Raw genomic sequence first — 12,467 nt, forward strand, 5'->3', positions numbered from 1 at the left:
AAAAAAGACTTCTACTGACAGAGGTGGTGAGTGGAGACAAGCAGAATCATTGGCAGACAGGGAAGCCTGGCGTGCTGCAGTCCATGGGGTCGCAAAGAGTCGGACCTGATTGAGTGACTGAACTGAACTGAAGTGAGATGAGAGGAAGCCAGGAGAGCCTCTGGGTAACCCATGGTGAAAGAATGCACAGGAGTTAGTTCAGGCAGAATATGGAGAACAGGGAAAGAAAGATGTGGGGAATGGAGAGGCGGCCAGAGACCAAGTTGTAAAAGGCTTTGTGAGCCTTTTTGAAAAGCACTTGATTAGAGGGTCAGGGGGAAACTGCTGATAGGAAGTGATGTGTGAGGGGCTGGAAAATGTCCAGTAGAGTTGGCTCTGACCTTGGCCAGTGAAACTGGGGCATTGCAGAGGGCTGAAGAGTGAAGATTTTAATTTCCAACAACAGGGAATGTGGTGACTCATGCTAATCTTCCAACTAAAGACAAGTACAAATGTAGGATGAGACTAAAAAGCACCACTTACAAGTACAGAATACTCGCCTGATACAGTTACCCGACTTATCACAGGCAAGAGGACAGTGCAGTGCAAAGGGGGATATGGTCTTTTCAATAAAGGATGCTCAGTCAGCTGGATAACAATATGGTAAAGAATTAATCTGGACCCCTACTTCACACCATATTTTAAAAAATCAATTTCCCATTTCCAAATAGGAAAGAGTAGACAGAGAATGTTTAGAAGAAAATAGAAGGAAATATCTTTGTGACCTCAGAGTAGGCAAAGATTTCCTAAACAGGCCAAAAAAGCACTCATAATGAAAGAAAAATGTGATAATGCAGAGTAGTATTAAAATGTATAAAACCACACCACCATGAAACTGAAAAGGCGATCCATACAGGAGGAGACATTCACAATATATACACTCAACCTGTATATTAAAGTTATAGTATAAAAAGAACTCTACAAAGTAATAAGAAAAAGACTGATAACTCAATAGAAAGTTGGCTAAAATATGGAAAGCCACTTCACAAAAGAAAATCTAGAAATGACCAATATGTGTGAATATGTGAAAAGGTGATCAATATCACTAGTCATCAAGGAAATGCTGTTGGAATACACGCCCTGGCAGGAAAAAAGATAACAACTGGAAGAGAGCATGATGGGAGTTTCCAAGGAGCTGGTGTTCTGAGGCTGGTAATTTGTGAAATTTGGTCATATTTCATGCTTATGACATATAAACTTTTGCATGTATACTGCTGCTGCTGCTAAGTTGCTTCAGTTGTGTTCGACTCTATGCAACCCCATAGACGGCAGCCCACCAGGCTCCCCTGTCCCTGGGATTCTCCAGGCAAGAATACTGTATACCACACTTCCAAAAAAATAATTGTTAAGTGTCAAATAGCTGATCATATAGTGAGGAATTAGCAGTCCAAAGTTCAGAGGGTGACTATAGCCTCCAAGCCTGGTGCCTGGGGCTGCTTTTATCCAGGGGTCATTTGCTGGTCTGAGAAAAAAGTATATATGCTGAGCTGCACTTTCAGCAGTCTCACCAAGCTAAAAGGGACCATCAAAGGTTCTATGTCTGGGAAATAATTCCTCAGTTTAGGCGGGATCCTGAGGAGTAAAAGAAAACCTGAAGTAGACAAGCCTTTGTGCACATGTGCAGGCTAGCAAAATCTCAAAACTGGATTAAGGTGATCCCAAATTGCTGGTATCCCCATGCACCTGGAAAAAGAAGACAAATCTTTTTCAGAGAATGATAACCTTATGATAGGCTGATATTTTTTTCTACAAACAATTTTTCAAACACAATGTTCAACACATGATCAAATATAACCTATTAAATGAGCTGGCAACAGAATGAGTGATAACCAGCCAAACAAAACAAAGCAAAACAAGAACAGCAACAAAAACGGAAACAAGAGTCCAATACTGAAATTATTAGACACAGATTATGAGAAAAAAATATGCTTACTTATGTTCACAAAGCTAAAATGTAATATAATAGATTTAGGAAAGAATCACAAAGAAACTGTAGACCTGAAAACTGAATGGGAGCTTCCAGTTAAAAAAAATGACAAACTAAATACGAAGGATTTTTGTCTGCAGTCTCCTAGAACATCACTAAAATGACAATGAATTAATTTTAAGATACATAACTAAACTATAGAGAACATGCAAAACAGAAAAGGGGACAAAGGCAATAAAACTTTGAAAGCAGAAAGCAATCTCTCAGTACAGTCAAGAAAGCTGAATCTTAAGCCAATAGAAGCTCTTAAACTAGATTGGCTTTAATCTTAAAGCAATCACCCCAGGAATTTCTAGTATCCGATATCTTGAGAAGTAGAGATAGATATAGGGCTTGGAAACAGAAAGATTGGTTGAAATCTATTTTAAAAGCACTTTAAACCTACCAGCTCTTCTGTACAACCTCTTGCATCCAGACAACACCCCTCCATCATCATGGCAGAAGCCTGGAGGCTTATTCCCTAATGAGGGTAAAGCAGATGATGTCTGGACTGCTGAGGGGGAGGCTGCCCAAGTGAGAGGAGTCTGTCTATATACACATTTCTCTTCTTAATCTCCTAGTACCACAGCGAATCTTGTATGCTCTAGGCGAGAGAATGGAAGATTTTCCCCTGAAAATCAGACCAATCTAAGAGAAGAGACTTGAAGATATTGATGTGGGGTTTCTCCTGAAAGCAACGTGGCCAGATCACTCTACAGTGAGGGTCCGAGTACATGAATCTCTCCTGTGTACAGGAGGTTCCAATAAGTTTTTGGTGCCCCAGTTTTAAATACAGCAGGTAGTTAGGGATCACTGAACATGATGGCTTCCTGCAACCACAAAGATAAAGACCAAAATAAATAAACAAAAACCAAACTTATGGGAAAGAGACATTATAAAGAGAGATGAAAACTTTAAAAAACCATCACTATCCCCAGAGAGTTAATACACTGAGTCCATAAAACTGGAATAAACTGTTAACTTAAAAGAATATTCAGGAGGGGAAGGAGGCTCTTAGAAATTAAAATAGAACAGCAAAAACTCAGCATAAAGGTTGGAAGACAGTTGAGACAGCCTTCCCACAAAGTAGAGGAAGAAAGACAAAGACCTGGAAAATAGGAAAGACTAGAAAATATAGATCTGTCCAAGAAAGACAATGATGAACATGAAGATGAGGAAATTTGGTAAAGAAGTAATACAAGAAGTTTCCCAGAGCTGATGACCAGAAGTTCAGACCAAACAGGCCACGTAAGTGATTAGCACGAGAAAGGGGAAGACCCATGTCCAAACTCATTGTGAGGGCTTTCTTGGTGGTGCAGTGGTTGAGTCCGCCTGCCAGTGCAAGGGACATGGGTTCAACCCCTGGTCTGGGAGGATTCCACATGCAGCACAACTAGGCCCATGCACCACGACTACTGAGCCTGTGCTTTAGAGTCCCTGAGCCGCAACAAGAGAAGCCACCACAATGAAAAAGTCCATACATGTCAATGAAGAGTAGTCCCCACTCACAGCAACGAAGACCCAGCACAGCCAAAAATAAAAATTTAAAAAGAAAACTTATTGTGAAATTCACAGCCTATGACACAGAGAAGCTTTCCAAACTTCCCAGAAAAAGATTTGATTTCACACAAAGGATCAGGAATCAAAATATCATCAGTGTTTCTAAGAACAACAGTGAAAGCTAGAATAAAATAGAGCAATACTTTCAGAATCCTGAAAGGGGGAAATATTTTAAGCCAAGACTTTTATACCAAGCTAAATCGTCTTTCCAACGTTTCAAGTAGAAAAGATTTGTTTGCAGACATGCACATTCCACAAAATTTACCAGAAGGGATTTGAAAAAGATGTCTCCAAGAAAATGAAATCCATGGAACATCTGGTGTGTTTGAAAGTCTTGAAGAGAATATTTACATGACTAGAGAGTATATGGAGAAGGCAATGGCAACCCACTCCAGTAGTCTTGCCTGGAAAATCCCATGGACGGAGGAGCCTGGTAGGCTGCAGTCCACAGGGTCTCTAGGAGTCAGGCATGACTGAGCAACTTCACTTTCACTTTTCACTTTCATTGGAGAAGGAAATGGCAACCCACTCCAGTATTCTTGCCTGGAGAATCCCAGGGATGCGGGAGCCTGGTGGGCTGCCATCTATGGGGTCGCACAGAGTTGGACACGACTGAAGCGACTTAGCAGCAGCAGCAGCAGCAGCAGAGAGTGTATGAGACTGAATCTGTAAGTACATTAAAAACAGCAACAACAAAACATTTTGTAGAAAAAGAAAAGCAATCACATCATGTGGCTCAACCAAGTATGACATTTAACAAAGCCCCAACACTGTCAGCTTCCCTGGTAGCTCAGCTGGTAAAGAATCTGCCTGCAATGCAGGTGACCCCGGTTTGATTCCTGGGTGGGGAAGATCCACTGGAGAAGGGATAGGCTACCCACTCCAGTATTCTTGAGGTTTCCTGGTGGCTCAGTTGGTAAAGAATCCACTTGCAATGCTGGAGACCTGTGTTCGATCCCTGGGTTGAGAAGATCCCCTGGAGAAGGGAAAGGCTACCCATTCCAATATTCTGGCCTGGAGAGTTCCATAAACTGTATAGTCCATGGGGTCACAAAGAATCAGACATAACTGAGCATCTTTCATTTTCAACACTGTCAGCACCAAGTTTTGATCTAACTGGAACTATGCTATAGTTTTTAGAGTAGGGAGGGAGTTTGGAAAAACTGTTCATCAGAGTTGGGGCATAAGGTCCCCCCATGGGACCTCCATGGTGATAGGTCCATGAGACAAGGCCAAACACTATAAAATCAAAAAGTAACAAGTGAAAGTGTTAGTCGCTCAGTTGTGTCCAGCTGTTTGCAATCCCATGGACTGTAGCCCACCAGGTTCCTCTGTCCATGGGATTCTCCAGGCAAGGATACTGGAGTGGTTAGTCATTCCCTTTTCCAGGGGATCTTCCTGACCTAGGGATCAAACCTGGGTCAAGACAAGCATCTTATTAGAGGTGCAGAGGTGCAAGGTGCTGCCCCTAGTAGGTCAGGAAAGTTCTGTTAATGAGAGTGTGGAAGCAGAACTCCTGTTTATCTTAACAGGTCTTAGGAACTCGTGGACTCTTTAAAGTATATGCATATATAACTTTGATCAAAAGTAAAACTAAAAAGACTTAGGAGGCAGAGATGGGAAATGGCAGCTCCTCTTTGGAAAAGCTTGGTCACAAAAGAGAAGAAAATGGAAATTAGGCAGAACTGGACTTTGGTGAGGGAATGTAATTTACAGATGCCCCTAAAAAAGTGCCAAGATGAGAAGGAAGGGTTGAAGAGACAGCAAGGAGAGGGGAACAGGGTGGAGGAAGCATCTGGACACGGAGCCCACCTGAAGTCTTAGACCAGCACTGTTCAATATAGAAGTGTAATGAAAACCACACAGTATGTATCAATTTCTAGTAGCCACATTTTTTTTTAAATTTTTATTTTATTTTTAAACTTTACATAACTGTATTAGTTTTGCCAAATATCAAAATGTAGTAGCCACATTTTAAAAGGAAACAGGTGAAATTTGTTTTAAATAATAAATTTTATTGAGCCCAATATAACCAACATGTTACCATGACAGTAATGCAATCAATATTAAAATTTTGAATGAGATATTTTACATCCTCTTATGAAATCTGGGGATTTAGTGTGACCCAGCATGTAGTGTGCCCTTAACAGCACTTCTCAGCTTGGACCACCAGCCGCATCTCACGACCTCACAGGTGGCTATTTCTGATTACATCACAGGACCCCAGCCCCACTCTTTCCCCCAAAGAGAGAAGGGAAGAGAACCTCCTGCTGGGGTGCCCACAGGAGAAACATAATGTAATTCTCAGCACTCCCCTACGATGCAATAAACCCAGTTTCCTGGGCCCTGAAGATACTGTGCTCAAGCCACTCCCATTATTCACGATCAGGCCAGCCCCCAGGCTTGCAACCCAGCCCAAGCGCATCTCCTCTAGACCAAAGTCTTGGATTTCCCCAGTTAGAAGGAACCATTTCCCTTTCCCACCCCTGCACTTACATGTCACGTTACAGCCCCTTCACTGAACATAGATGGCCTAGAAGTAGACTCAGCCCAGGAGGGGGCTTCCCAGACCCTTCCCTCCAGGATCTTGGGTCTGCCAGGGGAGCCACATCAAGGATTGCATTGGGAGAGGGTGCCTGCTCCGCCTGGGAGTCCCAGAGCTTTATGGATCAGGTTGAGGGATTGACAGGTGAGTGGAAGGAAGACTAAGGCAAGGAGCACAGCCATCCTCCGCGGAGGTGGGGAGGCTGAGGGCCTGCCCTGACTCCACCGCTTGCCCGCTTCTGTAGGCCATCGCCAGTCACATGCACCTCAAGTGCAAGTGCCATGGGCTCTCGGGCAGCTGCGAAGTGAAGACCTGCTGGTGGTCGCAGCCTGACTTCCGCGCCATTGGTGACTTCCTCAAGGATAAGTATGACAGCGCCTCAGAGATGGTGGTGGAGAAGCACCGCGAGTCCCGCGGCTGGGTGGAGACCCTGCGGCCACGCTACACCTACTTCAAGGTGCCCACAGAGCGCGACCTGGTCTACTACGAGGCCTCGCCCAACTTCTGTGAGCCCAACCCCGAGACGGGATCTTTCGGCACGCGAGACCGCACCTGCAACGTGAGCTCGCACGGCATAGACGGCTGCGACCTGCTGTGCTGCGGCCGCGGCCACAACGCGCGCACCGAGCAGCGGAGGGAGAAGTGCCACTGCGTCTTCCACTGGTGCTGCTACGTGAGCTGCCAGGAGTGCGCGCGCGTCTACGACGTGCACACCTGCAAGTAGAGGGCGTCGCCATCGGCGCCCGCGGGTTAGAGCTCCACCCGGCGGGGGCGGGGCCCCTCCGTGGGCGGGGCGGAGGCGGGGCTCTGAGGTAGAGCTCCTCCGTGGGCGGGGCGGGGCGGAGGCGGGGCTCTGAGGTAGAGCGCCCCCGTGGGCGGGGTGGAGGCGGGGCTCTGAGGTAGAGCTCCTCCGTGGGCGGGGCGGGGCGGGGGCGGGGCTCTGAGGTAGCGCTCCTCCGTGGGCGGGGCGGGGGCGGGGCTCTGAGATAGAGCTCCTGGAGCGGGGCGGGGTCCTTTATGGTAGGACAGGGTTGAGGCTCCTGAGTGGCATAAAGTTCTTCCCCGTCCTGGAGTGAAACCCAGGTCTTCTCTGGGGTTGCGGCTCCAGGGACAGGGATTTAGCTTGCCATTACTGTCCCCCGAAGACCACGTGGTTCCATCCTCCGGACCTCATCTGTGTAAAGGAGAATCTCCTGGCAGAATGAGCTGTGGAGAGCCTGTGGGGAACATCTTGTCCTCCTACCCCTCCCACTGAGGTCCAAGGTATATCCTCCAAGGATTCCTCCCTCAGTGATACCTGCCAACGCTCTCAACCAGGCCCTGCGGAATGGCTGGGATTTGGGTCCAGGAGATAGGGCCTCGTGGCAGTAGGCCGAGGGAGGGCCTGGGACGTGCGCCCTAACTCTGTCCCAGCTGTTCTGTGCTGGGCACCAGACACCTAGGCCCTCTTCCCAGTGCCCTACTGCCACCCAGGCCCCAGCAAGGCACCGTGCAGCCTGGTCAGCTGTGCCCTCTACTTGCCACTGACAGAGTCCAAGCCTGGTTCTCCCACCTCCCTGTCTTCACGTTCCCACACGCACCCCATCTCATCCACAGGAGAGGAGCAAAGCCTCCTGTTCCGGACTTGCTGTTGCCGCCCTCATGGCCTCAGCACCTCTCTCCAGCACCCTCATTCACAGTCCTCTGTAAAGGAAAGGCAAGAAGGGGACCTAGACTCGAAGGCTGCCCAGAGTCACTGGGCTGCACTGCTGCCCAGGTCCTACTCAGCTCTGTAACCTACCTTGGAGGCTTACCTGGGGTTGTTCGGGCGATTTGGAGTCAGAGGATGATACAACACTGGAGCTACAGAGAGAGGACCCAAAGGCCCAGAGGACTGGTCTCTGCCCCAGCCCCTTATGGCCAGGACTGACCCCCAGGTCCTGCTGCTATGTCTATGGTACACCAGACCTACCTGCCACTGGCCATTGTGGAGTCTCCGGTGGGCTACTTGGCTTGGCCCTCATCACATCTGACTCATTCATCCTGTCTGGGAATGAGCAAGGCCGATGGACCCCTCAACTAATGCCCATAGGAACTGCCCACCATGTGCTGCCATGCCAAGACTTTCCTCCTCGGCCTCTGGTACTGTGAAATGTTGCCCGGCCCCTGTCCCTGAGGGCCTCCTCTCCAAGCAGGGGGAAAGACAATGGAGGGAGCTGCACACCCCACTAGGAATACGACCTTCCTCTCCTTGAATTTTGCATTTGTGGGTTTTAATTTTATTTCCAATGCTGCTATATTCACCATACACAGGAGCTAGACAAACAGATGTGTTGTTGTGGTTTTCCTTTTCTTTCTATGAAAGAAACTTTTAGTCATGGCTTGTGAGTTTAAAACAATGGGGAAAGTAAAAACAAACAAACAAAGAAGAAGAAGAAGAAACAACCAAACAAGCCTGTGGATTGTGCTGGATTTTTGGTGGTGGGTCAGCAAGGCATGGGACCTGGATTGGTCATGACCCTCTGGGAGGGGCCACGATGGGAGGTGGTGGTATATTTAGCTCAGAGACTCCTGGGGGCTCTGTGGTGGCCTCCAGAGCCAGAATTCCAGAGGAAGGAAGAAGGATGGCCACTCCAAAGAAGGAAGGAAACAGCCAGTGGTCTCAAAGTTGAGGGGGAGACAGACCTGTGAAAAGTGCAGAGAGCGGGGAAGGAGGCCTGCCTGTTGCAGGGGATGTGTGGTACAGCAAGCAGGGCACCATGGCAGCCCCAGGGGGGCAGACCCCGCAAGTCAGGGGTGCAGCAGGACATCCACCAAGTCAGCTGAAAGCCACTTCCCCAAACAGCCACAACATGCTCACTCTGTTGACATCTGAGCACTAGCTACGTGGCCATGCTTCCTGGGCTCGGGGACATGAACTCTGTGTGGGGTCCCCTTCTCAGCCTGCCATGGGGCACTCTAGGAGCCTGGTCTGACTTGGAGGCAAGACATGTTCCCTCAATTGGAGGCTCACCAGCCAGAAGCCTGTAGGCAGGAACTTCTCACTGGGCCTCACCTCCTTCTGCCCCCTTGCAAAGGCCACATTAGAAGTCACAGCTCATGCAGCTGGAATCCAGTTGGGAGGTCATGAAGGACATCCATCGCTGGCAGAGAGCTAATGTATGAAGCCAAGAACTCTCAGGGGCTCCTTCCTGCCTCTGTTCATCCTCAGGCCTGAGCTGACCCTGGACCCCGGCCTCCTCTCCACCACAGGGCATAGCTCGAGGGTCAGCAGTCTCTATATGTATGGTTGGCCAGATCCTGGAATTATGCTCAGAATTTTGGGATGGGGATCTTTCCAAGGCAAACAGGGAGAGACTCGAGGACAAGCAAAGCATACTGTGGGCAGAAGTGTCACGCTGTGCCTCCATGGCTACTGCCTACATCCACCCTCAATCCAGGGTATTCAGGGTATGCAGAGCTGGGTAGCCCTCTGAAAACTGAGGCTACAGGAGCCAGGGGATGAAGGGATGGCTTTCTCAAACCACACCTTCACCTCTTCAAGCCAAGATCAGGGTCCTTGCTTCTCTCTGTGTCCCTCCAGGCTCTCTTCCCTACTCTTACCACTGTCTCTGAGCCCTGCCCTGATATCCGAGCAGACCCACAAGAAGGGAGAAAGGAGAAGCAGGGGTGGAGGGGCATGCTGGGACAGGTGGGACATGGGGAGAGCTGATGCTGGAGCTGAGGGGAGGAGGCCTAGTCCCCACCCTCTCAGAGGTCAGGCTCAGCACAGCCGCCCTGCAGGAGCCATATGCTAGAAAGGAGGGGGCTGGGGGCAGACGGGAGCCTCATAATCAGGAGGCTTGTGCCTGCTGAGAGCAGAGGGAGGGAAGCCCAGTTCAGCTGGCTCCATGGCTAGACATCAGGGCCACATGGTATCCTTGAGAGCAAAGGAATGAAGGGTGACCCTCTGCCAACAGAGAGCCAGAGCTGGCTGGCCACAGTCCTGGCCAGGGCTGTGCAGACCCAGCATGAGCAAGAGTATCCATTCCACACAGAGCCCTGCACTGGGAGAGAGGGTTTGGGGAGCTGCCTGGTGGAGGGAGTAGGAGCCTTTCAAGGGAGGAAGGGAGGAAAGAGGAAACATGGTGATAGGAGGTCATGGCCTCATCACTCCAGACAGGACCTGGGGAATACCACCCCCATCACGCTAATGGCCACACTGGTCTTTGCTGCAGGCTCCAAGCCACTAAAGTCAGAGCCAGAAGAGGTCCAGCAAGGCTAAGGGACTAGAGGCAGGGACTTCCCCACAGTCATCCCGTGGTTAAGAATCTGCCTGCCAATGCAAGGGGCAGATTGAATCCCTGGTGCAGGAAGAGTCCACAAACCACAGGGCAGCTAAGCCTGGGCACCACGACTACACCAGCCGGCGCACCCTAGAGCCTGTGCTCTGCCACAAGGGAAGCCGTTGCAGTGAGAAGCCTAGGCACTGCAACTCGAATAGCCCCTGCTTGCTGTGACTCGAGAAAGCCCTTGTGCAGCAACAAACAGCCAGCACAGTCAAAAATAAATATAAGTAGATATAATGTATAATTTTAAAAGGGACTGCAGAGAGACACAGGGCTCTGGACTCCCAAATCCTCTGCTTTCACACTCCAAATCATTATCACCTTCCCAGGCTGGCACACCAAAGTCCCACCCAAGCCACTTGCCCTTGTTGGCTCGGGGCTCCCTGCCTCCTTCACCAGGCCCATTTCAGGGCAGGTCACCACTGCCCCAGGGCTGTAGCTGACCACCAGGGACTCCCTACTGGGGCCTCAAGGGGTCAGCTGGAGTCAGATGGACTGCAGGCAGACACTATAAAGAGGGAGACAGTGATGAAGTTCACAGGGCATTGTCCAGGCGTGGAACACAGGTGGCCAATCTCACCTGCAGGCGTGAGTCACCAGCAGAAAGACCCCAGGCCCACACAGCCCACCAGTGAATAGAGCCAGATCAGACACTCCACACGAGGGTCAGGTCCTGGAGGTGGGGGGTGACAGGGGCCCCGCTGGAGCTGCCTGTGGGCCGCATCCACAGTACACAGACGGTACAAATGGTGCGGCACCTCTTAGTTAGGGTCTGGCAGGAGTTGCCCTAATTGGCACCTGCTGAATACTAGGTGCTAGGGGCTCCACAGATGAAAGGGCAGGAGAGACGGGCTAGTCAGGGAGTGGAGGCACAGCCACAGGGTCACAAGGGTGAGACGCCAAGAGAGGAAGCGAGGGCACAGCCAGGCTTCCTAAGAGCAGAGGCCAGACACCCAGCAGGAAGGTGGAAGCTGCCTGGGAGTTGATGCAGAGGTAGGTTCTGGCTACCTGGTCTCAGCTCTCCACCAGGTGAGGCACCAGGCCCCCACTCCCCATCTCTAAGGCTCAAGGGCAGAGAGAGGCAGGACCCGACCTGAAGAGGCTCCAGGAAATGGTCGAGGGGAGCTAGCAAGAGCCTGTGTGAATGAGGAGGTGAAACTCTCAACTCTCTGCCAGCCAGGAGCAAGCCCCACCCAGAGCCTTAGTTTCCCTCCAGAGGAAGAGGAAGTGGGATGATGGGGCTCCCCTGGGCCTTTCTGCTCCTGCCTTTTGCTGATGTGGGATGCTCCCTCTCTGGAGCCCAACTGGCCCCCTTCACCTGCCAACATCAGCATGTTCCCATGAACTCTGGGCCAGCCTCCCCACCCCCAGCCTTTACCCTCAGCTCAGAAGGAGGCCAGAACACAGGGCAGCCAGCCTGCCTGGGCCTTAGAAGCCACCTCTCTGGGGAGTTTACAGCCCCTCCCGCCAGCCCTGAAGAAGGAGGAAATGGGCCTGGTGGGCCTGTTCACAGGTAGTTGAGACAGGAGAGGAATAACCATATTAAAGGCCCGGAGGTACCGGGAGCCTCACCCCACCAGGGCCCCCCCTTGGCCCAGCTCCCTGCAAATCTCACACCCCCAGGGCTTCAGCTTTGAAGTTCTGGAGGGGGTGTGGTGAGCCCCCTCCTCCTAGGACCCCCACAGGCCCTGCCCTCCCCTCCGCCCTCTTCCCTCATACTCCCACTTTCTGGGTCCTTAGGACCTGTTTCCACACTTCAAGGATGCGCTGAACCATCCCATCCCCCCATGCTGGGCCAGAATCTCCAGGGCTGGGACCCTCAGAGCAACAGGTGCAGGGCTCTGGGTCACCAAGCCTGTTACAGAGAACAGAGGACCCCCAGCCAGGTTCCCTAGTCCTACACAGTGATGGCCTTCACCCCCTACCGCAGAGCTTGGACCGGATGGGCCTCAAGGTCCTGCTGCCATGCCTTTGCCCCTTTCCTGAGCGTCTGGTCTGGGGGACATGACACAGCCCATCCTGGGGTCCGGCCTGATGGCCTGGGGCGGCC

At 50.7% G+C, this 12,467-nt stretch overlaps 1 protein-coding gene across 2 annotated transcripts in view; it reads left to right on the forward strand.

The window, feature by feature from the left end:
- Window positions 1-8,413, forward strand: part of WNT3A (Wnt family member 3A) — a 73,425-nt gene extending 65,012 nt beyond the window's left edge. The window contains exons 4-5 of one of the 2 annotated variants that reach the window (XM_025292139.3): window positions 6,355-6,859; window positions 7,707-8,413. In XM_025292139.3, the coding sequence (XP_025147924.1) occupies window positions 6,355-6,834 (480 nt within the window). In that variant the 3' untranslated portion in view covers window positions 6,835-6,859; window positions 7,707-8,413. 2 annotated transcript variants of the gene reach the window in all.
- Window positions 8,414-12,467: the final 4,054 nt, after the last annotated feature.

This window comes from Bubalus bubalis, chromosome 9 (genome assembly GCF_019923935.1).
Source record: "Bubalus bubalis isolate 160015118507 breed Murrah chromosome 9, NDDB_SH_1, whole genome shotgun sequence".
NCBI classification, from domain to species: Eukaryota; Metazoa; Chordata; class Mammalia; order Artiodactyla; family Bovidae; genus Bubalus; species Bubalus bubalis.